The 27,957-nt window shown below is 45.3% G+C and overlaps 1 protein-coding gene across 7 annotated transcripts in view; it reads left to right on the forward strand.

The window, feature by feature from the left end:
• The window catches only part of NEDD4L (NEDD4 like E3 ubiquitin protein ligase), a 77,534-nt gene that overhangs the window by 37,232 nt on the left and 12,345 nt on the right, over positions 1-27,957 (forward strand). For 3 of the 7 annotated variants that reach the window (XM_059491931.1, XM_059491935.1, XM_059491928.1), the window contains 14 exons: positions 14,473-14,523; positions 16,391-16,452; positions 16,569-16,671; positions 16,899-17,062; positions 17,959-18,091; positions 18,591-18,767; positions 19,848-19,922; positions 21,296-21,355; positions 23,945-24,076; positions 24,541-24,660; positions 25,286-25,483; positions 25,878-25,955; positions 27,254-27,308; positions 27,398-27,454. In XM_059491931.1, the coding sequence (XP_059347914.1) occupies positions 14,473-14,523; positions 16,391-16,452; positions 16,569-16,671; positions 16,899-17,062; positions 17,959-18,091; positions 18,591-18,767; positions 19,848-19,922; positions 21,296-21,355; positions 23,945-24,076; positions 24,541-24,660; positions 25,286-25,483; positions 25,878-25,955; positions 27,254-27,308; positions 27,398-27,454 (1,465 nt within the window). The remainder of the gene's footprint in view (positions 1-14,472; positions 14,524-16,390; positions 16,453-16,568; positions 16,672-16,898; positions 17,063-17,958; positions 18,092-18,590; positions 18,768-19,847; positions 19,923-21,295; positions 21,356-23,944; positions 24,077-24,540; positions 24,661-25,285; positions 25,484-25,877; positions 25,956-27,253; positions 27,309-27,397; positions 27,455-27,957) is intronic. The other 4 variants (XM_059491932.1, XM_059491929.1, XM_059491934.1 and 1 more) reach the window with 2 other exon arrangements.

Below are 27,957 nucleotides of genomic sequence, written 5' to 3' on the forward strand. Positions count from 1 at the left end.
CCTTCCTGGTACACGTTTGGTTCCAGGACACGAAAGGGAGCAGAAAAAAGTATGTCTGATTTTCCTTTCCTCTTTATTATCCCTTGCTCCTTTCTCAGATCAGCCATTCATGGGGACCCACTACGGCCAGTTCTGTAAGTAGTTGTGGGGTGTCAGACCCAGCACAGAGGCAGCAGAGGTTTGCAGAGATGTGCCCTGGGGTCTGTGCAGCAGTTCTTATTTTCCTAAAGCATCTCCCCTCAAAGTTCCTGCTTTCATCCCCCCTGTAGTAACAATTCCCATCCCAAGGACATGCTTCAGTGTTCCCAGAGGAGAATGAGGAAATTTGTTCCTCTGTGCTCTTGGTTTGAGTGACCGTGAGGAATGGATTGAGGCAGCTGTGCAGCATGGCAGGCACAGAGGTGCCCAGCTCATGTGGCACTGCATCCTGCAGGGCAGACACTCTCAAAGGAAAAGAGCTAACTGAAGCTTAAACATTTTTGGGGTGTTTCTTATCCTTGTAGTAAATCCAGAAATACTGTGGGTAGAGGTGATGGACTGGGCAGGATGCCATGGGAAGTGTGGGGGATTGGAAGCGTTTTGGTGCAAGTTTAGTTGCATTTTTTGACCACAGAACATTACTTGTTAAGGTGCCATTTTTAATCTGTCCCACAGAAGTTTGTTTGAAAGATCTATGATGTGAGTAAGGGAGTGCCTGAAATACCTGATCTCTTGAGCTGAGGGGAGAGGTTGCCATGGTTTATAGTTGACAGTGTGAAAGAAAAATAATTGTGGTGTGTCCCAGTGCAAGAAGTTTATGTGGATGTGATTGATATAGGGCCTGGGCCGGGGCTGGGAGCAGCAGCTGCTGCAGCCTGATTTATCTCAGAGCAAACATCCGAGCGGGCGTCTGCAGTCCTGCTGCTCTGAGTGACCTTTCAAATATCTGCTCTTTTAGACAAGTGCTTTGGGGCAGGCAGGATGTCTTTCATTACCAGACAGGGTAAAATATTAAGTAAAGGCTACGCTCATGTCAAGCTGTGAAAAATTTTATTTGGAAGCCTTGTTGCAAATTCTTTTGCCTGCTGTGATATTTTATATGCCGTGCAATAGAATGTCTGCTGTGCACTGTGCATATCCCACATACTGCTGTTGTTTATCATTGGGAGCTGTGAGTGCAGAGCTGCATTTGTGGGAAACACTTCAAAAATGTATTGGACAACTGCTGGAGAGAGCTGACAAAGGCATCTTTGTGAGCAAAAACCAGCGTGCCCTAACAAAGTGTTGCAGGAGTAGGACTGAATTACATTCAGTAAACAAACAGAAGCGGCACCTCTGGGTTTGGCAAGCCTGCATTTCTCACAGCTCAGCTCTTCCTCTCCGTTCTTCGAAATAATTTTAAAATAAATATTGCTCCTGCTTCAGGGATTGCTACCTGGACCCCTAACAGGCATTTCTAGGAAATAATTCATGTGGCCATAGCTGGAGGTTTAAATGGTTCAAATGAATAGTGCAGTGAATTTCCTGGCTCTCCACTTGCTCTGCAAGGAGTGCAGATGGCCATCTGGAAAGCCTCTGCTCTCTGCAGATAAGGACTTTGTTGACAGCTGCAGGTAGAGGATGATGAATTCCATTCCTTGGGTCTCTGTTAAGGACAAAATCAGTTCTTCTCAACCCGAAATCACCCTTCTTGATTTTGGTGTCCATCAGCTTGCAGGCCTGTTCTGGAGCCCTCTGGCCGTTGGGGAGGGGGCAGGTGGGCACACTCAGACCTGGGCAGAGCAGGAGCTGGTTTTCAAGGCAGCAAGTACTGAGGACCTGAATAAATTCTACCTTTTTTCTTCTCCCTCTCTGGGTGGGAGACAGAAAATTCATGGCAAGTAGTGTAAATTAGCTTGCAGAATTAAGAAACCCATCTGTAACTTTTAGTCAAGTTTTCAGAGTCAAGAATTGGCAGTGCTGTCTTTTTACCTCATCCCTCCGCATTCCCAGAGCTCCCTGGGATTCTGAATTTTGTGTCAGGCATTTTTCTTTTTCTCCTTGAAAACTGTATCTGTTGGTACTTCTCTGTGAAGAAACCAGAATAAAACTTGGAGTAGCAGAGATGGAAATAGTATCACTTTTTTAAATAGCAGTAATAAACTCCTTGCTCCTGCATGGAAAAATCTGTATGTGAGTTTGGGTACACAGCAATCTCTAAAGTGGAGAATTTATAATGGAAATGCTGACATGGGTTTAATGCTGCAGGTGCCAGCCAGAGCTGCCTTGCTGCAGATCTGGCCACAGAAAATTACAGATAAGAAAGCAGAGAGTGTTGATTGCTTTTTGTGCTCTTCAGCTGGTTTTCTATTTGAGAAAAGCTGTCAAGTAATGATGAGTTTCAGAATGTGCATGTTTTGTACACATATACAGAACAGAAGTTCGGCACACGAACTGAAGCTTTTAGTTCAGCAGCTATTCCAAAGCCAAATCTGTCCTGTTTAGTTAGTTTCCAGGTTAAGTGTCATTGGAAAATACATTACTGTATGTAATGTCTTCATCTGAAGTCCAGAGTGAATACCAGGATGACATTGGGAGCTTCCAAAAGTCAGCAGTTATGTACAGAAAAAATAAACTGGCATTATGACCAGCCAGGTTTTTGTCTCTGAAAGGAATGAAAAAATTAAAAGGGTGTATGGGAGAAGCTTCCAGAGCTGAAGGCAAAGGAATGAGTTGTTCAAATAAGATGAAAATTGCACTTTGTGCTGTGGTGTGAGTCCAGAGCTGTCAGTGCTTTGGTGGGAAGCTGCAGCTTCCCTTTCAACCTGGGATTTATTTTAGAAAATAAATCTGATGCTGACTCTGTATCAATAGACACATGGTAAGAGACAGAAGCAATCACAGTCTCTTCTTGTTTTTGCCCTTTTTGCTCACCAGTGAGTCATGTCCTGTCATACCTACAGCATTAAAAAAGAGCAGGTAAAATAAGAAATATTAGGAATTAACCTGCATGTAATTTAAAACATAATTAGTTATTAGCTTGGATGTTATCCGGGGCCTAAGTATACTTTTGTGAGTCAGCTCTGTGCATAAAAATTGCATAATGAAATAAATTCTATTTCCATTTTTGAGCAGTTGCCTTGTCTCTGAGGTGAGACTGGATTCCAGCAATTTCTGAAGGGGTTTAGTAACACATGAAGTATGAAAAAGAAGTTTTCAGTTATCAGTTAATTTGCGGTGACATTATTTGAGGTCTATTACATGTTTTTAATTTACTGTGTAAAAATACCTGATCTTAACTGAGCAAGTGAAATACAATTTTCTATTGTTTGCAGATGTGGGGAATGGCACACTGGCTGAGTAGGGAAAACCTTCCAGGAAACATTGCACTGTGGGAACTGGTCTTAACAGATTTATTTTGCTCTGATGGCACCATTTTTTAATATCTTTTTGGCCTTGCAGCAGCACCCCAGTGCAAATGTCTTACAGGAAAGCAAACCTTACCTGCTTTATATTTAGTGAGGGAACTGAAATCAATCTACTCTTGCTCTTGCCATCCCCTCAGTAAGCCTCACAGTGTTTTTTCCTTAGGGAATTAACATTGCATTGTGCTGGGGTTTCAGTATTTTGTTGTCCCTTCACGAAGGTTCAGTTAAAAAGAGGAGGGAGGGAAGAGTTTCTGTAAGGGCTTTGGTTGCTGTCCCTGTCTAAGCTTGTAGATCCTGTGAATTCAGTGTAATTAGCCAACTGCCCAGCTTCGGCCAGCCTGTACGTAACAATGTGAAATACTTTCCTTTCCTATTGAGTAGGTGCACCTTTATCCCAGGGTAGGACCCGAGTGGGTGCAGCTTTATCCCAGGGTAGGACCCGAGTGGGTGCACCTTTATCCCAGGGTAGGACCCGAGTGGGTGCAGCTTTATCCCAGGGTAGGACCCGAGTGCGTGCAGCTTTATCCCAGGGTAGGACCCGAGTGGGTGCACCTTTATCCCAGGGTAGGACCCGAGTGGGTGCACCTTTATCCCAGGGTAGGACCCGAGTGGGTGCACCTTTATCCCAGGGTAGGACCCGAGTGGGTGCACCTTTATCCCAGGGTAGGACCCGAGTGGGTGCACCTTTATCCCAGGGTAGGACCCGAGTGGGTGCACCTTTATCCCAGGGTAGGACCCGATCCCTGTGAAATGTCTCGGTGCCGTTGCCTGGCCCTGCTCGGGAAGGTTGCGAGGAGATGGCAGCCAGAGCTGTGGGTTCCTCGTGCCCCCAGGTGCTGAGCTGGCTGTGCTGGGCACTGTTTGTGTCTCAGCACTGGGTTCCAGAGGGCCTGGTTGGGCAGGTGACATCACTTGGGCTCCTTGTGCCAGGTGCAGCCAAAACAGATCCGGGAAGGGGAGGGAGGGATGGAGGGAAGAATGCAGAGCCGCCGGCTGGCAGGGCCAGCTCCGTTCTCCACGGAGCTGATGTGGGAGTTGGCGCCGTGTGTTCCCTTCCCAGCACAGGCAGGCTCCTGCAGAGGCTTCCTGGGAGCTTGGAGCTGGCCAGAACTCTTCCTTGCCTTTTGTTCTGCTCCTGAATTTAATGGGGATTGGCCGTTCTCACCAGACGTTTGCAGCCAATAGTGCTGGAGTTCTGGCTTTTCTGGTTTTTGCTCTAATCAAATCATTGTGCAGAATTCCAGAATACAAACAAAATAAAATAAAAAATAAAGCGTGGAACAAACTTTTCAAGCTTTTTTCTGTGTTCTTGAAATTTCACCCAGAGAGTTCATATTACCAGCTACCCACTGGGTTTTCAACTGACTGCAATTTAAATTATCCACCATAAAAAATCTGGCAGTAAATATTAGTGACCGATCCCCATGAACAAGTCAATATCATCTTGGCTCTCCTTTCTGTTACAAACAAATGTGTTGCTTGAAAATCAAGCATGTGTGAAGGTTCTTGGTCTCAGCAAGGAAAAAGTACTTGGACATGTGTAGGTGTAAATGATTATTAATTTGCAGAAGTTAGGAGTAGTTAATGTCCACTAATAAGCATGTCAGTGGCCTAAGCATGAAGTACCTTACTGTTCCCTCTGGTCAGTACACAGCCATGTTTCCCCTCAGGATTCTGATTATTACCTAGTAGAAGTCTTGTGTCACAGAAAAGTGGCCTTAGAACTCTTACAGTGGATCTTGCTTTTTTCCATAACATTAGGAAAATCATTAAAGCAAAAATATGATGTCACATATTGCCAGGCCTAATGCCTTCTTGAGTGTAAGTGCTGCTGGGATCAGCCAGTTGAAAGAACGTACTTAGTACCTTTGGAAAATTCAGGCTGAATAAATGTCAGCGTGCTTTCCCTGATTCCGTTCCAGCAATCTCATTTCCCTGCCTGCAGAGCCTTTCACGACTTTGATTTCCCTGCCACGGCTTCTCTGTTGTTTAACCTCAGCCCACATAGCTAAAGCACTGCATCATGATCCAGAAAAGGCTGGTGATGCTCCTGATGTAACAGGGCTGCACCAAGGTGCTGGCTGGGGCTGCTGCTCTGCTCATCCCTGGCAGTCTGTAGGGCACTCAGACACTCTTGGGGAGAGCAGAGCTTTCACAGCACTGCTACAGTCCTGGGATGTCATTTTTAAACAAAGGCCTGATCCTACATGATTACTGAGGTGAACTTAAACTGCAGTTTTCTGGACTGTTGCTGGTAAAGATGTGCACCCTCAGCTTCCCCAGAGAGAGGGAGTTCAGCTGGGCACACAGGGAGCAGTAACTGTGTGAGCTGGACACAGCCACCACACTGGCAGGGGAATCACAGCTTGTGTGGGTGTGAGCTGGTGTGCCCACAGGGCAGTCACAGCTTGTGTGGGTGTGAGCTGGTGTGCCCACAGGGCAGTCACAGCTTGTGTGGGTGTGAGCTGGTGTGCCCACAGGGCAATCACAGCTTGTGTGGGTGTGAGCTGGTGTGCCCACAGGGCAGTCACAGCTTGTGTGGGTGTGAGCTGGTGTGCCCACAGGGCAGTCACAGCTTGTGTGAGTGTGAGCTGGTGTGCCCACAGGGCAGTCACAGCTTGTGTGAGTGTGAGCTGGTGTGCCCACAGGGCAATCACAGCTTGTGTGGGTGTGAGCTGGTGTGCCCACAGGGCAGTCACAGCTTGTGTGGGTGTGAGCTGGTGTGCCCACAAGGGTTTACTGGGGGTTCTGGAGGGGTCAGATAAACATTTGGTTCCAAACTGTCCCTGGTCCCGTGAGCTTGGGTTGTCGCGCTCGGGTTACAGTGGGGATTGTTGCAGGCATTTGAGGCTGCTCTGAACTGTTGGGAGTGGCTGATGGCCCAGTGCCTGGTGTGGATAAGGGGAGGGTGAAATGGCAGAAATGAGTGTCTCTGCTGGGGACTTTTGCTTTGCCATGAGTCATTTTGTATTATTTTAGTGCTGCTTTGCAATGAGCAGTGTGCATATTCAGGAATAGTGCTCAGTAATGAAGGATGTTACGTCACTGCGATGGATGACTAAAATTTCATTGTTCTTCAAGACCAATTCTTTGCTGCAGAGTTCTTGAGTTGAGAATTATTCTAATTTGTATGAAAAATGCCAGTAAATTTGACCAGAATCATAGAAGAGATGCATAGAGAAGAATCATTATTTAGAAAATTTCCAAAGTGCACAGTTTTGCTTACTCAGCATGTCTGTGCAGAATATGTACACCTTATGCCTCTGGAAGTGATGCTCCCCAAATCCCTCTGTTTTTCAAGCTGTTTATTTAAACAGCAGTTCCATTTTTGACAGATTTTGGGTGAGGATCTATGGATTTCTTCAGTTTTGTCTCTGTTCAATTCCCACAGAAGTCACAGTCTGAACATCTTTTTTCTTTCTCAGCTGCCTTCAAGTTGCAGGAGGAGGTGAAAGTGTTTTAAAAGGTGACCATTTTAACCTTCCTGTTAAAGCCAGCTATCCTGCTGCTCATCTTCCAGCATGCTTGCAGGACTGGATACATTCTGCATCTCAGGCCCTTCAGATCTCAGTTGCTGCAGTTCTTCAGGATATATTAGAAGCACTGGAATAGCTTTAGGGGGAATATAAATCCCCCTAGCACAGGAGAGCATTTCTACTCTAACAGTACTTGGCTTTTCTGAGGGTTGTATTGCTTAACTGCTTTCTGCCAAGAAAGCACTTATACAGAAAAATTGGTCATGACAGATATATAGTGGAATCCAAAAGTCTGAATATATCCAAAAATCTGAACTGCTGTTGATGAGAAAAAGAAACAGAAAGTAGGACATTTCTCTGAGCAGAAGGAAAAAGGTAGAATAAGTGGATAAGTAGATTAATGCAGAGAAGAAATGGCAGTGGAGACAGTAAGAGGTCTGTTGCTTGCTTCCTGGTGCCTGCAGCAAGACAGCATTAATGAACTATTTGCCAGCTAATTATACTGGTTTTGCTCTGCTCAGTGCTGGACAGCATAGCAGAGCTTCCCCAGCCTCCCTTGCCTGCTTGCCAGGCTCTGCAGGAGCAGGTCCCAGGTGCCCCTCCCTCTGGGAATGCTTCTGCTGGGAGTCCCTGGGTGTCAGGGCTGCAGCAGTGTGCTCTGGGCACCCTCCCCAGGCAGCAGCAGTGCCACCAGAGCGTTTGGGGGACCCTGTGCAAGTTCCAAGCAGTAAAAGGCAGCTGTTGGTGCTTTGGAAAGCCACAGACCCCTTCCTTGGAACAATCCTCCTGCTGTAAACTTGTCTTTGTTTCACTTGCTGGCTTTACCAAGCTGGCCTCACATCTACAGTTTCTCAGCTGGAAGGCCATTGTTTTTGAAATTCTGTACCTTTTGAATCCTCAGCTATCAAAGGCATGCAGGTGTTTGTGTTACACGTGGTGTGCCACAGCTCTGCATGTACTCTATGTACTTTGCTGCTGCTTCATAAAACACCTTTCTTTGCTCTTTTGAAGAGCAACGTTTCCCAAACTTGGTGTGAGAAATACTTTCATGATTTTCTGGCTCTGAAACTCCGGTAAGGAAGGTGGCTTGAGGGCTCTGAGCAAAGCGTTTCAGCCAGAGTTCTTTGGAAGAGCGTTCTTGGCACAGTGCCCTTCTCCTGTGGCGGCAGAGTGTGCGTGGTGTGGGCAGGGGAAGGTTGGCTTTGCTGGGCACAGCTCTGAGCACGAGCTGCCGAGGCGGCACCTGCTCACGTGTGCCTTCAGAGACATGAACTGCTCTGGCCACGTCAGCAGGGTCCAGGCTCTGCGCTCCTGCCCTTGCTGCAGCTCTGGGAGTTACATGGATTACAGACGGCAGGCTTTTCTGTTACTCCACAGAGCAGATTATTGTGCAGAATGTTTAGAAGTTAGTGGTGCTTACTGACTATTGCACCGGCAATTTGAGCCCATTCTATTGCGCCTCGCTGTTGTTTCTTGGGGAGTTACGATGAAGCTTCATAAGAAGATTGTTTCATTTTTGTTCTGAGAGGTTTTTTTTCAGTAATGCCTTCATTTCTTACAGAACATAGGACAGAGGCTGTTCTAATGCAATTGTACATTTTCCACATCCTCTCACAGCTCAGGCCTGTTTTAAGTGTCTAAGGAGGAATGGATTCCCATGTTTCCAGAGGCTCTTGGTAATGTAGCCATGGTGATAGCAGCAAGCATTTGCTCTGCCCGTCGCAGGTAGAGAGCCTTTGGTAGCTGAGAGCAGGAGCAGCTCCTGTTTGCAGCCCTCCTGTGTGTCACAGTGGGCAGCTCAGTAGGAAGCCATTTTCCTGTCATGAACAGATAAGGCTTAACTTGTTCTTTTTTCCCCGACATTTTCCACAGTTTTCTTGGCTGTTACTGGGTTTCAGAAGTATGCCAGATCTTGGCAGAGGTGCCCAGTGGTTTTTGGGTTTTTGTTGTGTTTAAATAAGCAGTGGCAGTGCAAGACAAATAATTCAGGATTTAAATAATTGGCGCTTATGTCTTGCGATTTGCTTAATCCGTTTAAGAACTGATCCAGTTGTGGTTTACTATGTGTGCCAGGAAGGAGACATTTGTCTCTCAGCTGTGCTGATTCTGGAGCACCACTGCCTCATCTGGGAAACTGCAGCTCAGAACGTAATTCCTTCATCTCAGCTCAGGTTTGGTTCCCAGGAGCAGCCTGCGTGTTCCCTGGCTCTGTGGTGTCCCAGGCCGGAGAGCGAGGGCTGTGTGTGACCCTGGGAGCCTCGTGTAGCTCCCTGTCCTTCCCTGTGCTCCGTGCCTGGCACTGACACCCCGGGGCAGCAATTGGGCCGTAAAATGAAAGCTGAGAGGGAAGGCACCAGGGAAAGTGTAATCTGACACTGTTGTATTGGGCTGCCTGGGGGAAAAGTCAGTGTTTGTTTACTCTGATGGGAAGGAATAACAAATCATTTTTTAAGAAATAAGCCACTTGTGTTGTTTGTTCTACCTGCACTTACAGATTTGGAGTAGGAAAACCACCCCCACACACATCAATTAGGTTTTTTTTCTGTGGTTACAGTGCAATATTCTTGATTAAGAATATATCAGTGAAAATATCAGAGCCAGATTGCAGAGATCCACTGCAAAAGTATAGTCAGTTGCCATTATTAGCAAATGAAAGGTGGAATTTTAGTTATGCTTGGGAAGTGCTGCTGAAAATATTTGGCTTAAGAAAGAAGTGGTGACAGTGGCAAGTGGCAGAATTTCTGAGAGTTTATATAAATAGAGTTTTATGACAGTTCAGAAAGAAAGAAAAAGATTGCTGAAACTTTCCAGCTAAGAATTTTAGTAATCATATAATCAAATGATAGAGGAATATCATAAAAATATCATTGTAGCTTTATTCATGAGAATGAGATCAGGGAGTTGATAAGCATTAGGTGTAGAGAGACATCTATGATGGCTAACTAATACTTTAAGGTGTTAGTTGAGAGCAGTTAAATGTGCTTTGTTTCAATTAATAAAATTGTGGTTTGCTGCTAGGTTTTTTTTGTTTTTTTTTTTTTTTTTTTTTTTTTTTAATAATTAACAATACTTTAATGAACACAAATCCTCTTTTTTTTTGGGGGGGTCCTTTTCATTTTTAAAGCCTTTGGTAAAAGTACAGTTCAGAAGAGTTTTCTCTCCAGGTGAGACAGGTGATTTCCTGTAGCTCTCTTGGAAGGCAGCAGTGGTTTCTGCTCTTGTATTTTTCCTGTTGCTGTGTGCAACTCTTGTATTTGTGCTGAGAAATGTGGTGCTGTCTGAACCAGACAGTCTGGACCACTCCTGGAGCAGTTTTCCAGGACTTGGCAGCAAAGGCACATCACATCTCAAGTGCTGGGTTTAAGTACTACATCAGGAAAATTGGCTTGATTCGTGCTTAATTTTTCACTTCTGTTGTACCAGAGTGGCTGCTGAGTGCTCAGTGGAGGTGAGAACGCCCTCTTGAGAGCCTGGGATTTGGCCTTGCCAAGTGGTTTTGTCCCATCTTGCACGGTGCCTTTGGCCTGTAGCTGTCAGGATCAGCAGGTTTAAGCCAGCTGCCGTGTCCCCAGGGGCTGGGTTCCCTGACCCCCTCTCCTCTTTCCCACCAAACCCCTGCTGGCACACATTCCACATGGTGTTCCACACGGTGTTCCCATGAGCACCCTTCACAGCCACTCTCATCACGTTCCATGTCACCCACCAGGGCGGCAGCGATTCGAAAAGTTTGGAAATAACATGGCTGTAATATATTTAGAATAAATGTCAAGAGAAGATGGGCTCTGAACCTCAGCACGGTTTCCACCTGGATAATAATTTAGGCACATAGCTGTGTGCTGAAGCACGGCACAGCGTGGTTGTGGTCTGAGAAAGGTGTGAACTCTGGTTTACTTTAAGGCCACTAAAAACCAGTTAAATTTACCGTAGGGATCGTGTCTGCCTGCTCTGAAATTAAGCAATATCTAGGTTGGAATGTGGCATCTCTTTAAACAGTGCCCAGAAATAGTACACTACAATTTTCAGGTCAGGAAGCTGGGAACATCCTGATCTGATCATCTCAAAATGCCAAGGGAACTGCGGGTGGGTGGAGTGTTATTTCCCAGCCTGGTGTCTGGCCAGGGAAGCAAAGCAGCTCTGAGAGCTCTGTACCCACAGTGCTCCAGCCTCAGCCCTGGCTGGCAGCAGTGCGGGTTCGGGGGCCTGTTCCTCTGTTCACAGCTTGTCACTGCCTCTGTCCAGTGCTTAGTTTGGGTGAGCCACGGCTCTGTGGTTTGTGGCTCTTGCTGCTTCCCAGGCCAAGGTGATCACGGTTTCATACAGGGGTGTTCCATGGGAACAGCTGTAATGTCTGATTTACTTTACGGGTGCACATCTGAGGTGATATTTACCTTTTACTCTAGAGCTGAAATGAACAAGTCTCAAACAGCTGAACTGTTATTATGGACACTTTCCCTTCTGGAAAACAACAAGCTTCAGTGACTGAAATGAGCATCAATGCAACCGTTTGTTCATACTTTTGTGTGGTTCCAAGTAAAGCTGATGTGTATGTATACAATCCCGAGGCTCAGCTAAACATTCTGGTTTGAACTGAAGTGTCAATAGATGCTTTTCCTTTCTCTGCTGCTTTGGAGACTAAGGGTGTTTAGGGCACTGCAATTTTATCCCAGGCTTTTCTTCCTGGCTTGCAACTTGGACAGGCACCAAATTACAGCCTAATTTTTTGGCACAAGTTAGAATTTATAAGTAGTTCTGTTGGTTTTTGAAGCTTTTTCAGCCACTGACTACTGATTACACTTAATGAAGTGTTTCCTTGGTTTTTCCCATTGTCTTTCACTGGACAGCTGAGGTGTTGGCTGTTCTTGGGATGCAGTGATGACCAGGTTTCATTGCAGTGTCTGTGCAGGTGTGAGGGGTCCCTCACAATTCAGTGCACAGAATGAACACCTGCCATGCCTGGTGTGTGTGAGCCTGGTGCTGCTTTCCCGCAGGATCAGTGCATGCATGAGCGAGGTGGTTGGACAGATTTGGGTTTCCTGAGCACAGGGAGGGGGGGTGTTTATGTCTGCCAAAACACTGCAGTGATTACCTTTCATTTCAAGAGAGCTCCTTGGAAAATAGGACAGTGTCTGACTTTCTCCTGTTCCACAACCAATGTGCTAAACCAACCCAACAGGTGGACCAGAGGATGCTGAAACTTGGTAAAATTGCTCTGAGCGTTAAAGGCTAATTAGGAAATTTTGGGATAGCTTTTGTTATACTTGGGCTTTGCAGTAAGACTCTAACAAAGCATCTGAGCCCTGCCCCACCCCTGCCTGTGTGTGCTTGTCCTGCTGCCTACACAGAGGCCACATTCCAGGTGGGACAGGAGCAATACTGAGGGAGCAATGGCATTTGAGGGGTCACTCCTTCTGGCTGGGAAAGTCCTACTCAAGGTGAGCATCTGCATCCTGTACCTTTGTGGTGGAGAAGGGATTACTCACTGTCTGGGGGGATCAGACTGGAGCAGGAGTTAGCAGTGTGATACTGTGATACGGAGCTGAGCAGGCTGGTGCCTTGGATGGCTCTGTGGACTTTAGTGTGAGAAAGTTTCTCAAAACGGACACTGTTATTGTTGCTTTTTTCCCAACCTGGAAATAAATTCATTAAGGAGGTAATCTTCATTTGAAGGCCTTCAGGAGTAGTTGTGGAAAGATGTCCATAAAAGCCTACACCCCCCAGGGGTGAGTACATCTTTATAGGTTTTAGGAAATTAGCATATTTGATAAAAAGCGCCAATTAGGAGGAGGACAAGTGGTGATGCAATTTCCCCCCAGTTAAGCCCTTTCTCTGGAGCCCCCTCTTCAGCACTAGTTGTACTTTGTCCATGAAAATATATCTTGAAGGGTTGTTCTCAGTCTTGATTCCCAGGAAGAACCAAGATAGTACTGGAGCCTTGTACCTCCCAGGGCTTGGAGCTCTGGAATTGGTTTTGTCTTTCTGCTTAGGGAAAGGCTATGGAAAAGTACTGGGATATCTAGCTACTAATATGATAGGTGACAGAGTTACAAATATATGTGTGAAGAATACAGAGAACATAGAAAAAAAAAAAGGGCAAACCCCAAACAGCATCATTATAATGAGAAATGGAAAAAGAAGGCCGTGGAAAAAGTTCCTGTGGCTCATGAGGTGCCTTTGCTGGAAGCAGGAAGCCCCAAAGTGAGAATGCCTAAATTTTAGAGCTGTGGAGGCTTGCAAGAGAAAATTCTTTTCACAGACAAAAGTACTGAATACTAATATTAATATAGTAGCCTCCCCCACTTTCTTACAGATGTATGTGTACAGTCAAGTGTTACATAAAGACTGAGTTTTACAAGAGCCCTAGTTCTGGCAAAGGTGACCATATGCATGCAGAATTAGATGAGGAAGTGATTCTGCTTACAGAGCTGGCTGGGACTGAGGGGTTTCCAGTTCCACTGTAAGCTACAAGCATATTTTGTTGAATTGGATTCTTTGAGGCTGTTTCTAACCTACCTGAACATTTCCTGTATCCATGAGTTGTATTTTTCTTGACCTAAAAGCTGCAAGAAGAGATGTAGCAATAGGTGTGTATTTTCTTCAGAGTACTTGTTACTGGAGTGACTGTACTGAAGCAGGAGGTGGCGAGTACTTGGGATTTGCCAGTGTTAAGGGGAAAACATGCTAATTGCCTAAAAATGGGGCATGCTACCAGGTTTTTCTAGTATTTGCTAGGAAGTAGATTAACAGTCAAAATTCTGTAATGAAAAATCTACTCCCTATTTTTTACTTAAAATTGGAAAAACCATGGTCTCTGTAGTGCTTTTTGTGTTGTTCCATAGCATCCAGCACAGGAGGATGTGTCCATTCTGTGGGGATCACAAAACATCATCCTATCTTTGTAGTAGAAACAGAATTCTTATGAGGTTATCATATAAAATATGAATTTTAATATTAAACTTAATGCTCTGCTATGAGAAATATGTAAACTTGGCTGTGCAGCAGCAGCATGCACTTCCTGGAATTCCGTGCATAGCATGGTTATAAATAGGCAGCAGGTTATTTGGGAATCACTGGGGCTGATATCTGGTGTCACAAACAGTATCTGAACAGAAGCTGCCTTCCCTGAGGGTTTGGAAGAACACAACTGCTTGATGGTGACAGTTCCTGCCCCAGTGAGTCCCAAGTGTCCCTCGAGCCAGGGCCCCAAATGCTGGAATTCACCCTGCTGGCTGAGGTGCCCCCACCGTGGGTAGGTGTTAGGCCTGTCAGTCCATGAAGGAAGGCTTGGACCTGTCCCCCTTCAACAGGAAACCACCTGGGGCTCCTCAGTGCTTGGGGCGCTCTGGGTTGCATTGATGGTTCCCCCAAGCAGAATGTGTCAGCGCCACCACATGTGCTGTGGGCTCAGAAACCTGTTTGGAGTGTCACGAGAAATACTGTGCTAAGATAAATCAATTGCAACAACAAATTATGGGCAACAATAAAAACCCTGGGGTAGAAACCAGGGTTTCCTAAAATAATGGTACTCAACCATCTTTATTTTTGTCTCATTGTGACTAGATTGATATTTATTATTTTTGCTTTTCTGATGTAAGTTTACTTTTGTGTGACAGACCCGAGACGACTTCCTGGGCCAGGTGGATGTGCCGCTCAGTCACCTCCCGGTAAGCACCAGATCTCTGGAAACCCCTGGGGCTGTGTACTTTCTCTTAAAGCAAGTGCTCCCAGCAGAGCTTAAAATAAACTGTTGTGGACAACCTAGCCTCACCTGTGCAGGGACAGGGAGATGCATCAGCCGTGCATGGACAGGGATGCACTTTCTGTGCAAAAACAGCTTCATGTGAGCAGCTTTGCTTCAGCAAATGCATGAAAAGCCAAAAGGCTGCCAGAACTATGTCATCTGTTCATTATTTTAGCTGCAATTGAATTCTTTGCCAATAGTAAGAGTTCAATAGCAATCAATTGAAAGTAATTTGACACAGGGTTTGAATCATTTTATTGTCAATAGACATTTAAGGTGTTTGGTTTGAAGGTAGTAATGTTTGTTTCTGTTTCTTAATTAATGGAGGAATTCAGGGTAAAGCTGGTTCTGTAATTCGGTAAAGTTGTCTGGTTTCCCCCCAGCAGCCAGGATTCTGCACGGGCTGTAAAATTAGATGCTAAATTAAGTGCAACTTCTATCTATAGATTTATAAATAAGAATAAATATATATGTGTATGTATATACGGTGATTGCATTAGCCTTGGTACAAACACTTCTGATATTATATACTGTTTTGGATGACTAACATTAGCTGAATGTAGTTCATATTTTTTAAATGTTCTGCATGTTAATCTTAACATGTCAGTTGAGCATAACTGGCTTTTTGTGTCCAATTTTGACTTCTTGCTATTGATGGATGTTATTGTAGGAGAAAAATTGCTTTGTAATGACTTGTACTGTGATGCTTGTTTAGATGTGTCTGTTATGGTTGATCTGGAGCGTGTTGGGTTATAAACTGTAACAGTGGAAAGCTACAAGGGAAGGATCAGGAACACCTTGTGGTGACAAATGCCTGGCTCCCTTCTCATGGGAGCTGTTGTCATCCCAGCTGTGCTGTGCAGGATTGCTTGGCCTGGGCTTGTATGGGTATCTCCATTTATGTATCCTTGTGTACAGACATGATCTAAATAGCCCTCGTGGGAGAGTGGGAAGAGTCCTTTGCCCCTCAGACATTTTCCATGGCAAAGCTGCTGTGTCTCAGAGCAGTCCTTCCTTCAGTAGCTGTGACCTTGCAGACACTTCCCTGCCTGCTCTGCTCCGTTCCAGGGCTAGAGTTACCTGTTGGAAAGGTGTGGGAGCACACTGTACATCTGCACTCATCCTTCCTTACCTTGGTAGGAGCCATTGGGATGTATTTATTAACAAATTAATAATCAGCGTTCTCATCCTGCTGGTTTGTTTGTCAAAGTCCTCCTTTCTCCAATACCAGCTAATTACTCTGGACAGAATTTGGGTAAATAATACACTCCTCACTGGGAGCACGTCCCTTCCAGCTGAGCACTGAGCAGCAGTGAGAATCCTGCATGGTGTTCCGGTGAGCTTGTTCAGATCTGCCATCTCTGAGCAAAACGGGCAGCGTGTCTCTCCCAGAGAAAGCGGACATTGGGTCAGGCAGTGAAAGGAGAGGCTGTGTGGGGTTTGGCTGCCAAGTGTAACACAGCTCATGCTTTAAGTTTAGAGTAAGGCTCCCCAGACAATCAGCAGGGGAAGTGTGTGTATGGATTCATCATCCTTTTCCCTTGGCATCTGAAATTCCTAGTTCTGTGCCCACAGCAGCTGTGTGCTTGCACATGTGAAGGATGTGACTTACTTGGTAAGAAAGCTGAAATTCTCAAGGAATAGAAAGTTTTCAAGATTCCAGGCTTTAGGTAACTTAGGATTCAGTAGAAATCAGAGATGTAATCTGTCAGCCTGATGTGTGAATGTTCTTTATATGGCTGGACTTGTGGGCAAGCCCATTAATTTGCTATTTTCTCCACTGCTTACAGACTGAAGACCCAACCATGGAGAGGCCGTACACATTTAAGGATTTCCTCCTCAGACCAAGAAGGTGAGAGGAAGGACCTTTAAAACATTTGAGGACTTTAAAACATTTCTTACTTCATGATTTTTTTATTTGCAATTATTTAAGTGTTCTTAAATGCAATGTACCTCCTTGTCTTGTAGCCACAAATCTCGTGTGAAGGGTTTCTTGAGACTGAAGATGGCGTATATGCCCAAAAATGGTGGCCAAGAGGAAGAAAATAGTGATCAGAGGGATGACTCTGAGGTAAGGCTGAATCCTCAAGGAAGGATTCAAGAAAACTTGTAGAGTCAGCTGCACTTGAAGGATAAAGCCCTGGAAACAGGGTTGGCAGTTGGTTCTCTTTGGCACCAAGCCACCACCCAGCCACCTTTGGAGATCCCTCTTCAACAGACCGCTGGGGATTTAGCTCTTTTCTCATTGAAATGAGGTGCACACTGTAACCACAGAGTCTTTTTTCCTTCCTTCCTAAGCACGGCTGGGACGTGGTGGATTCCAGCGATGCCGCGTCTCGTCAGGAGGAGCTGCCGCCTCCTCCGCTGCCCCCTGGCTGGGAGGAGAAGGTGGACAACCTGGGGAGAACCTACTACGTGAACCACAACAACAGGAGCACCCAGTGGCACCGGCCCAGCCTCATGTAAGCAGCTGGGGCTGGGGGGGGATGGAGAGCCAGGCTGGGGCTCGAGGCACAAAGGAAAGCGTGCTTTGTTTATGCCTGAAAGAGACCTTGCTTGCCCCCAGCAGATCACAGAGACACAGAGTATTCTGGGAAATTCCAGGAGCTCTGGGATGCCAGGGAAGGCAGTGCATTAACAAACCACCCTAGAATATTAGGAGACAGATAAGGAATTTTTCAGTAAGTAATTTGACAGGAGGAAATTACTTTGTTTATAGAGACTGTTGAAGAGGTAAGGAAAAAAGTCAACTCTACTAAGTTTAAATGAAGTTGAACACATTGGCTTTGAGGAGATCCTGGTTATTACTCTGTGAATAGGCTTCATTCCCAGGATGTGCTGTCAGAGAGTTCTGTGGCAATATCTTCTCAAGATTAGCTTTAGAAAGCTGTGGCAAGCTTACATTTTACAGAGTGAATAACTGACAGTGTTAGGAGTTATAGTGAGATCATGTATTTAACCTGCACTGCCAAGGCCGCTGCTGAACCATGTCCAAGGAAGTGCTGGATCCCCCTTGCACTGGACACATTCATGGTTGGGCTCCACAGAGTGCTGGGTCATCTTGTCTAGGCCATGGTTTCCCTGCCAGCAGAGGTTGAACCAGATGACCCCTGAGGTCCTTCCCAACCTGATGTTCTGTGATATTTGTGAAGTGCTTCCAGTTTTATTTTCTTTCAACTGAGAGATTAAACAGTCTCCTAATTATGAAGCTTGATACATGCATGAATGATGATTTTTTTATAATCGAAAGCATTGCCAAGGTTTTGAAGGCAGTGGACAAAATGGGGGGCTTAGTTTAACTTGGGTTATTTCCTTGTTCTCTCTTTGCTCCTTCCCATGCTGGGTTCCCCCCCTGCAGCGACGTGGGCTCGGAGTCAGATAACAATATCAGACAGATAAACCAAGAGGCAGCTCACAGGCGCTTCCGCTCTCGGCGCCACATCAGCGAGGATTTGGAGCCAGAGCCTGTGGAGAGTGGAGACATTCCTGAGGTAAGCCCAAGCCTTGGGCTTGAGGAGCTGACTAAACTTTGAGCTGCTGTGCTTCTCACATGTGAGCTGCACAGAAAGTCGTGGTTTTACACGGCGTTTGTGGACATTGCTTGGGAAGATGCCAGCAGCACAGAGACAGTGCAGCCAGAGGCACACTGCCAGGCTCCTGTGCAGCTGCAGCTGCCTGCTGGCCTATGGGCAGCACTGAGTCCCATGTCAATGCTGGGAGAAACATCTATCATTCCAAATTGCTTGTCTTACATACACTGATAGAAACACTTTCATATTCTGCTCTAAACAACAGTGGAATAAATGATTAAAAAAAAGGGAAGTGTACTGGCTGTAGCTGCCCTGTGCTTTAGCTTTCTGTAGTGCCTTGATTTAGGGTGAAGAGAAGCTGTTGTTTGTGTTGGGCACAGCGAGATGATCACACAGAAGGCAAAGGGAAAGAAGACTTGGTCTGTATAAAATCTGAAGTTAGTTTCTTCTCTTTTGTTAGCCTTGGGAAACCATTTCAGAGGAGGCAAGTGCCAGTGGGGATTCCTTGAGCTTGTCACTGCCACCTCCTCCTGCATCTCCGGTGTCCCGGACCAGTCCTCAGGAGCTGTCTGAGGAGCTGAGCAGAAGACTCCAGGTCACTCCTGATTCCAATGGGGAACAACTCGGCTCTTTGATTGTACGTAACTTGTCATCTGTAAAGCTCTAGTGCAGAAATGTGCATTTTTTTGGCATAACCTGAATCACTTTGTGCATGGGGAGTGACTGCTGGGCTCAGGAAAACCTGAGCATGTAGTTAAAATTACCTTCCAAAAAACAGCTTCACCAGCAAGCAAACTGCCTCAGACAACAGAATTCCTCTGTTCAGATTTCAAGAGTTCTGTGTGAGTTTAACTTCAGACTCTGCTACTGTTAGACCTTTAGTGAAACAAAATAGATGAGAGTCCAGGGTATCAAGCTAGGAATTTCCAGAGGAAAGGGAAAACAAAAAAAATTGTCTGTCTATTTGTGTTATCTATTAGTCAGATGCCATTAAAAATCAGGATAATGCATGTACAAGTGGGGGAATATTTTATGTCTCTTTGATGACAAAAATAGTTGTAATTATTAAACAGAGCATCATACTCTTATTTTTTATTCTTAGTACAATGCTCTCAAGGTACCTCTGCAGTTCAAGAGATAAGAAATACTCTGTTCTCATCCAACAGAATCTTGATTAGGTGCATTTTTCCCAAAGAGCCAGTGCAGCTGGGCTCTGCCTGATGGGAATGTCACCTGGAGGTTGGTCAGCCAGTGACAGCTTTGATGCTCTCCTGGATTTGCATGCAGAGGCACTTGGGCTTGTGTTGAGAACTGCAGTTTTAGTAGCACCCACTGGTTTTACTGCAGATATGTCAGTGTTGTGTTTTCCTAAACACTGCTCAGCCCTGGAGTGCCCAGCTGGACTGGTGGGGAGGAATTACATTGTAGTGTCAGACATGACGTGTGTCTGCTTTTTTAGGGGGGGTTTGTTTCTAGTTCACAGTCATGAAGGATGTGTCTTGGGAAAGGCACAACCAATTCAAAAGTTAGCAGCAAAGAGGAAGATTGAAACAGATTTTTTTGTTTTTTAAGAAATACCACAAATTTTTAAATCAATTAATTTTTAAGACTTTGAGCTCTCAGAGGTTAGTACCTGTAATTACTGAATTTTCTGAATAAACATCATTATTTTAAGACACCCTAACGTGGAGACATCTTTCTGGTTTTTTCCTTGCAGCAAAGAGAACCTTCCTCACGACTGAGGTCCTGCAGTGTGACAGACGCAGTCGCTGAGCAGTCCCAGCTATCCCTGGTAAGCCAGAGCTCCTTCCTTTTTGGGTGGATTCTCTCATTCTGAATAACACCTTGCCTTGGGCCAGCTCTAGTCAGGCACCAGGTGGGCATCTGATTGTCCCAAACCAAATTCATGTGAGCTTAAAAAGGAGGACATTCCTGAGATGGGAAAATGTTTGGAGACTGAGCAAGTCACCCTCTCCTCAGTTGTTTACCATGGAAATTTAGGTTACTGCACTCCTGTGTGCACTCAGTGGAGAAACTCCTCCAAGGGAGGAGAGGACAGGAGAGCCAGCTCTACTTGGAACTGGAGCAGCCACAGGACTGATAGCAGACATATTTCTGTGGCCCATGAATTGATTTTATTTGCAATCTATAAATCTCTCTAAAATCTTAAAGGATTGGTGTTTTGCCTGGTTGTAGTGAAAATGAGGCAACTTCTGCAGGTTTATTTAAGGAGATTGTTCAAACACGAAAAGATACAAAGATGTTTTGTAAACAAAGCTTCTCTCTCCTATCAGAACCATGCACACTGTGCTCCAGCTGACAGAACGTGCTGGCTACCTCTCCTACAGCCCACATGCAGGGGTTGCAGAGGTGGCAGATTTGTTCTCTCTGCCACCTCTCAGCAGTAGGTACAGAGACCACTTAAAATAGGAGTGTGCAAGATGTGCTTTTGAATAAAACTGGTCAGATTGCAAAAGAATCTTTCAAAAGATTATACTTTTCTTCCAAGAGTTTTTTATTAATTTTTAAAAGTTATAAATATGTCCCATGTGAATGTGCAAATAGAAAACCTGTGCATACAAAGAAGTTTGGTGTGTCTGTCGCTTGTTCTCTCTGCTGCTCTTGGGCAAACATTTCCAGAAACCACAGAGGTTTTCTCTTGGCTGTAGCAGCTATTTAGTGTAGCTGAAGCACTGGGACTGTCCCTGGCTCTGGGCACAGTCCCAGTGCAGCTCTGTGCCTGGCTGCAGGGGGAACAGGGGCTGCTGGGCTGCTTTCTTGCTGTGTTTAGCATGCTAAAGCCAGGGCCCGGGCGTGGGCTGGGGAGAAAGAGAGGGGCCTTTCTCCTGCTTCTTGAGGGACACTCATTTCAAACAGCAGCACTGAGCATTGCCCTAAACATCACCTTACCTGAGCTTAACCACATTTCATCCTTCCTGAGCTAATGTTCGTTCCTCTTCTGGCAACTCAGTACGCGTTCTTCCTAAATCCAGCGCTTCTCTGGGATTCTGGCTTGGTAACCAGTGACTGATGACTTTCAGATTTGCTGTTACCATCTAACTGCTCTCTCTTGGCAAATGTGTCTGATGCCTTGCTCCTAAAGATGTGACAGTAACCCGTGACCTTCTTCAGTAAATCTGTGTAACTTTAATTATCATTTAACAGCAGAATGGTCCCTCTAGGAGAGCTCGTTCTTCAACTGTCACAGGGGGAGAGGAGCCAACGGTAATAAAACTCTTTATCAAGCACTATCTCTGGATAAAATGGGGGGACATTTAGGTCTTGTACAATGAGGAACTTGAAAAAAAAAAAGCAGCCATGTGTTGAATGAAATACAGCTATTGAATGAAAACTTAAATATTTTTGTACCAAATTTTCTCAACATTTCTCAAAACACTGCAATTGTACTCAAATACTGGCATGGTTTAGGGACTTGGATGTGACATTGAATTATGACAAAGCTGTGCACTAAGTAAATCCCTTGGGCTCCTGAAAGCTACAATAGCTAATTCTTTTAGGTACTGGAAGCTGCAGTGATTAGAGACATCAAATCATTGTACATGTAGCTGTGTTTGCATCTTGTGTCTTCTTGTTTTCCCATGACTCTCCTCCAGAATAATTCATTTTAATTCTTTAAGTTGGTCTTAATTTAAGAGCCTTGGGGGTACAGTGATATAGCACAGAGCTCTTAATGGTCTTACTGAATGCCAGTTTCATTTTCCAGCAGTTTTGCAACAGTCAAAGACTGTAGTTTGATCATTCCATAAAATTCTTGGTATGCTTTGCTGAAAGTGTAATACAAGGAAAGTGGGTTTAATCTATATTGAACTTTATTCTAATTATATATGTTGAACCTTTAACCTAATTAACTGCCAGTCTGAAGTGAGTTATTTGACGGAAATCATTTACAGTAACTATCATAAATGGCTTTTATGAATTAGTGCCCTCCTAGAGAATGTGTTTCAGAGAAAGAAATTTAATCTATAATTGCTATAAATTGCTATTTGCATCTGGGAAATAAATAAATCTTACTTTGGGTGTTGATGCATCATTCTATTGTCTATATTCACTGGTTTTTAATTTTAGAACCAGAGGAGCACACTTGCAAATAGCAAAGTCTAAATAAAATGCCTGACTCATTAGTAGTTAGTTAATTTTGCTAGGTGAACTTGCACGATAGTGGTACTCCCTTGGTAGAGCATCTTGTCTTGATTAGACTTTATAGAGCTAAATATTAATATTTTGACTCACCATTAGTGTTGCCATACCAAGATGTTTTACCTCACCATGCTGCAGTATCTAATGCCCCCCCCCGCCCCAACTTTGTTCAGCATTTACACCCAGAGTCCCAGATCTGTGGAGGAATTGGGACTTACACAGGATTCATGGTCTAAATCCTTTATCTTCAAAGGATGTATTCTCTTGGGTCCTTGGGCACCTGATGCTTGCAGATGAGCAAGCTGTCAGCAGTAAAAGTCTCTGGTCACCTTGGTTTTGCCTTCAGAATCCCTACAAACCCCCTCCTTGGAGCAGGAGCCAGGCTGAGGCCCAGAGGCAGTGTCCTTCTCCCCATCTCTGAGCTGTAACTGAGTGACAACCACTGGGGCAATGTGTTCTCCTCATGGCCTGCCAGCTCTGGGAACCAACATGGGTAAAACAGCTCTTGGCTCTCCAGGAGAGAAGGAAATGAGTCGGAGAGTCTGCACTTGGGTTCTCACCTCTTTTCCTCTGTTTTCTCTTCTCTATTGGAGTATGTCAGCTTCCTGACCCATCCAGTATCTTTTCTCCTTTCCTTTCTTCGTTATCCCCACAGTTGTCCAGTTCCTTGTGTCAACTGTGCTCTGCTTTTAAACAGCACCTGCCCTGCCCGTGGCAGCTGCTCTGGGAAAGGTCTGGCAGAGATGAAGCAAGAGCAAGAATTAAGTTCATTATCTTGCTGAAGCAAGGAATGTAGTGGGGAGGAAGAGAATGTGTCCTGGATTTCAGCAGGAGCCTTTTGCCTTGTTTCATGGCAAAAGCTTGTAGTGCCTCAGCCTCTGAATTAGGCAGGTCTTTCATCCCCCTTGGTTCCAGTTCCTAGCTCATGTCTCTGAACTCGTGCTTGGGTGTTTTGGGGACAGGATGGACACGAGAGAACGTCAGCCACACACAGGGACAGTTCCTGTGGGCAGCAGGACGTGACTCTTCCCTTACCTGTATGCATCTCTTAGAACAGGGAGCTTGTGGAGCTTTTGCTAAAAGTTTCTGTCATGCTGAAGTTGAGGCTTCAGTTTGGGCTTATCTGGTGTCTTTGGGACACAGAAGCCCTGAGTGCAGCATTTGTGACAGAGCAAAATGATTAACATTCTAACCCCTCAGCAGTTTCTGGCAACTGAATCAAGATACCCTGGGGTAATGAAGAGAGCAGGACTTGGGAGATCTAGACTCTGTGGTTATTTAACTCTTACTTATCCATCCTGATAAAAGGAAGAAACTTCAGCCTTTTAAGGAAAACTCACTAAAACATAGAGTTGCTTTTTGTCATTATGTGTAACAAAATAGAATGTTTGAGGGCATATAAACTTGTCTCTTTGCTGAATCTGTGTCAAACTGACCCAAAAGATCTCTTGGGAGAAAAAAAATTATTTGATTCAAAGGCACATGATAAAGAGCCTGAATTAAATTAAATCAGAAACTGGATTTTTCCATATGGTTGTTGTGATTAAGAAGAGTGTAAGTTAACAAGTTGCTTTTCTTTTTACAAGCAAGAGTTTAAAATGTAAAGTTGTTTTATCTATTATAAAATAAGAATTCAATGATTTCTTGCCTGAGCAGCCTTCTGTGGCTTACGTGCACACCACGCCGGGCTTGCCTTCAGGCTGGGAGGAGCGCAAGGACGCCAAGGGCCGGACCTACTACGTCAACCACAACAACCGGACCACAACGTGGACACGGCCCATCATGCAGGTACCCTGCTGCTCCCTGGGAGCCAGCACTTGGCTTGCCTGAGGGGCATTCAGCTGGGGCAGCTTCCAGAAAGCTGAAATTGAAAGGAAATATCCTAATCATTGTCATGACAATACAGATGAGTCATAAAAAGCTGCAATAATTTGGGATGTTTTTGGTTACTTTTAATTATGTCAAGGCACAGGGTTAAGGTGATTGCTGCAAGAGAAGGAATTTGCAGAGATGCAGAAGGGCTCTTAAAAGGAGGCAAATGTGTTCTTTGGATTAAATGTGAAAGTTGGCTCAAGCCATTAATAGAGCTGTAAGCTCTTGGCCCTTCCAGTGGAATTACATTAAATACCCTTTTTGGCCTTTAAGGAAATCTGGTTCAGGACAGTAGTGATGATAACAATGCCATCAGTTTGATCGTGTCCTGCGCGTGGGCAGTGTTTGTGGCATTTGTGACCTGGCTTTGCTCCGCACAGCTCGCCGAGGACGGCATGGTGGGGCCGGGCACGAGCAGCAGCAACCACCTGAGCGAGCCGCAGATCCGGCGGCCCCGCAGCCTGAGCTCGCCCACCGTCACCCTGTCAGCGCCGCTCGAGGTGAGTCCCGGCCGCTCCCGTACCCACACTCCTCCCTGCATCGCTCCTAAGCGTCTTCCCAAATGCTGGCCACTGATGTTCCCTGTCACGTGCCTAAGGAATAGCTGAAGTGGCTCCCTACGCAATCAAAGCCTGTGCGTGTTTGACTTGTGGCAGTGTGGTTCAAACTCTTGTCTCAGCTACTCATGGCTGTGCTGAAGAGAGCCAGTTCTTCAGATTTCCTCTTCATGCTTAAGAGTTTGGAGAGCTGTGGCTCACACAGCCTTACACTTATAGGCTTTCTTGTAAATGAGGTGTATTGCCCCTGAAGCGCAAAACACTGCTTTTGTCTTTTCCGTGATAAAATGAAATGTGGACACATCCAGGGCAGGGGCAGAGTCAGGTGTAAATACTGGGGACATTGTTATTGCAGAGAAAGGCACGGAACGCCATGTCCTTTACAGCAAAGGACTGGGCATGTTAGAAGGCACAGATAGAGGTAATTAAGTTGTAGTAAATCAGTCCCAGTATTTAATTCTGGTATTAATTCCATGAGGAATGAAAAGCTATTTGCTGTGAAGCCAGGTTAGGTTGGTTTTGCAGCCCCGAGTGCCGTGTGTGCAATGGTTCTGTTTGCTCTCCGCAGGGCATGAAGGACTCTCCGGTGCGCAGGGCGGTGAAGGACACCCTGTCCAACCCCCAGTCCCCACAGCCGTCCCCCTACAACTCCCCCAAGCCCCAGCACAAGGGGGCCCAGAGCTTCCTGCCCCCAGGCTGGGAGATGCGCATCGCCCCAAACGGCCGCCCCTTCTTCATCGACCACAACACCAAGACCACCACCTGGGTAAGGGTGCTCCAGCCGAGGCCCTGGGCCACGGTCCCACCTCTGTCTTCCTGCTGCATGCCCCTATTCCAGCATGGCACCTGTCTTTGTGTTTTTAAGAGCCAAAAATGTGCCTGTGGTTGTAAAAGCAGGTTGTAGAAGAGTGCAGGCATCCTAAGAACAGGCCTGTGGGTTTTGAAGCATATCCTTGAATATAGCACACATTTAATGGAGTCATCACCCTTGTTTATTCAGCACTGGAAAAGTCATTGCACTGTAGAAATCCTAATAAGCCATGTTTTGTTTTATTCCCTGAAAAGAATAACCGTAACATAGAAGGATTTCCAGAGTCTGTGCTTGACTTTGTAGATCTGCCTTGATCTGTTGGATTTACAGTTGCATACCTGTGTTCCAGGAGGATCCACGACTGAAGTTTCCGGTGCATTTGAGATCCAAAGCGTCTCTGAACCCCAACGATTTGGGCCCTCTTCCTGTAAGTGATGCTGCTGTGCCTGTGTTCTAACCTACACCTCCTGTGCTAGGGCTCTGCTCCATTCTGGGCATGGGTTGCTGCAGCCCTTCTTGGAGCCTCTGGAGCCCTGCTGTGCCCTGGGGCTCACTCAGGCCCTCCAGAGCCAGCCCAGGAGGCCCTAACTCATGGCCTTTTTCTGTGCTACTGAAGTGTTGAGCTTTGTACACTCTTACCTGGGCTGTGTCTGTGCTTTTAGATAATCATAATCACTGCTTAGGAAAAACAAATCAGAATAAATTTTGATTTTTCAATGAAACGTCCATCTTTTGCAGAGCAAATAATCAATTGAATGTCAAAAGTTTTGTCATACTTGTAATCAAAGTATAATGGGGATTTACAGACATGTCAAATGCAGAGCTTTGCTTTGTTTTTAAAATACTCCCAGTCCTTAAAGGTAGAGAGTAATGTGTGAAAGCTGACACATTCCTGGTCACAGCAGCAGGAATGCTCTTTGGCTTTAGGAAACAGCTGTGCTCTTGCAGTTGTCCCGGTATATGGGGCGTGTGTTACCCTTGAGGCACTGAAGGCCCAATTACAATCTGTTCTGTTAACTGCAAGGGGCGAAACATGCTGTGAAACCAGGGTAGCCTGACCTGTCACTAGCAAGAGATTGTTAGTAACAGATTTCACCTCAATTAAACCTCCTGTTTGGAGCGAGGTTGGGATGACTACAGAATTTAACACGAGTTTCTCCAACAAGACTGAAGTGAAATAATTTCTCCTCTGTATTTTCTGGCAGCCCAGGCTGGCCAGCATTACCTGTCCCTACAGCCTGCCATCCACTTTCCTTTCTGCACTGCAGGCCCTTGGGACGTGAGAAAAGGGAAAGGATGAAAAGGGAAGCACTGAGGACTAGGTTAGGACATTCTTGTCCCACTGTACAGGGAGCCTGGGTTACATATTTACAGTAAATAACCCACATGGCTTTCAGAAGTAGGAGCAGAAACGTTCCAACTAAGATGGACCATCTGTTCTCTGTGATTGTTTCCTCACAGAGGAGATGGGTGGGAATCCTGAGGCAAGAGATTTCCACTATAAAAATATTCCCTGCACAGGATGCAGTCACCTATGTAAGAGCTAGGTCTGAGTCTGCCTGGATTTGTGGCCTTGCCATTATCCATCTGGTCACTTGGGGTTTCCTACCTCATAAACATCTTTGAGACAAGTCCAGTAGGTGTGAGCAATGTGTGACAGGCTGTGTGACACTGATACCATTTCACTTACTCTCTCTTTTCTTTGTTTTTATTTCCCATTTCCAGCCTGGCTGGGAGGAAAGAATACACCTGGATGGAAGAACATTTTATATAGACCATAGTAAGTAAGCACTCAGGTACTAGAGCAAATAGACAAAGGGAGGTATTAAGTATTGAAGTGAAAGCTTTGTGATTTTACTCTTCATTTAGGAAGCCAGGTGTTGATATGTGGAGACATTGATACCAGAGACTTAGTGCCCTCCTACGGTACTGTACATTCACTGGAAGCTTGCTTTAATTGGCTCATCAAGCTTTGTCCCTCTCTGACTTGTGAAGCATTAACATTTCCTCTCTGTGGTTTATTTTGTTCTTGTTGATATTTTGGATTTGTTGTTGTTGTTGTTGATGATCCCATGGCTTATTTGCACTTAATAAATTAAAATATAAACTAGGAATAGAAAATAAGATGAGAAAAGATCCTGTAGCCACAGCTCCACATATAGGCAGTGGAGCAATTAGCACTGAGAAGTACTTTCCTCTGCTTTCAGGTCTGTGGCAGTGCTGATTCTGATCTTATTTCCTATTTAGAGCATGTGAAACTGCACCAGCCCATTAATACTCTCCAGTTCTGTTAGTGGAGTTTTAGTGTAAGTGATGTTTCATTGTAGATTTGTCTTCCTAGAGCATCTCAGAACTGCTGTGTGAGTTTTGTTGGTGTTTGGAAACAAAGCAGCCCACAAAGGCTGGGCTGGGTCTTCTTATAATAAGAC

This window comes from Ammospiza nelsoni, chromosome Z, assembly GCF_027579445.1.
Source record: "Ammospiza nelsoni isolate bAmmNel1 chromosome Z, bAmmNel1.pri, whole genome shotgun sequence".
Lineage (NCBI taxonomy): Eukaryota > Metazoa > Chordata > Aves > Passeriformes > Passerellidae > Ammospiza > Ammospiza nelsoni.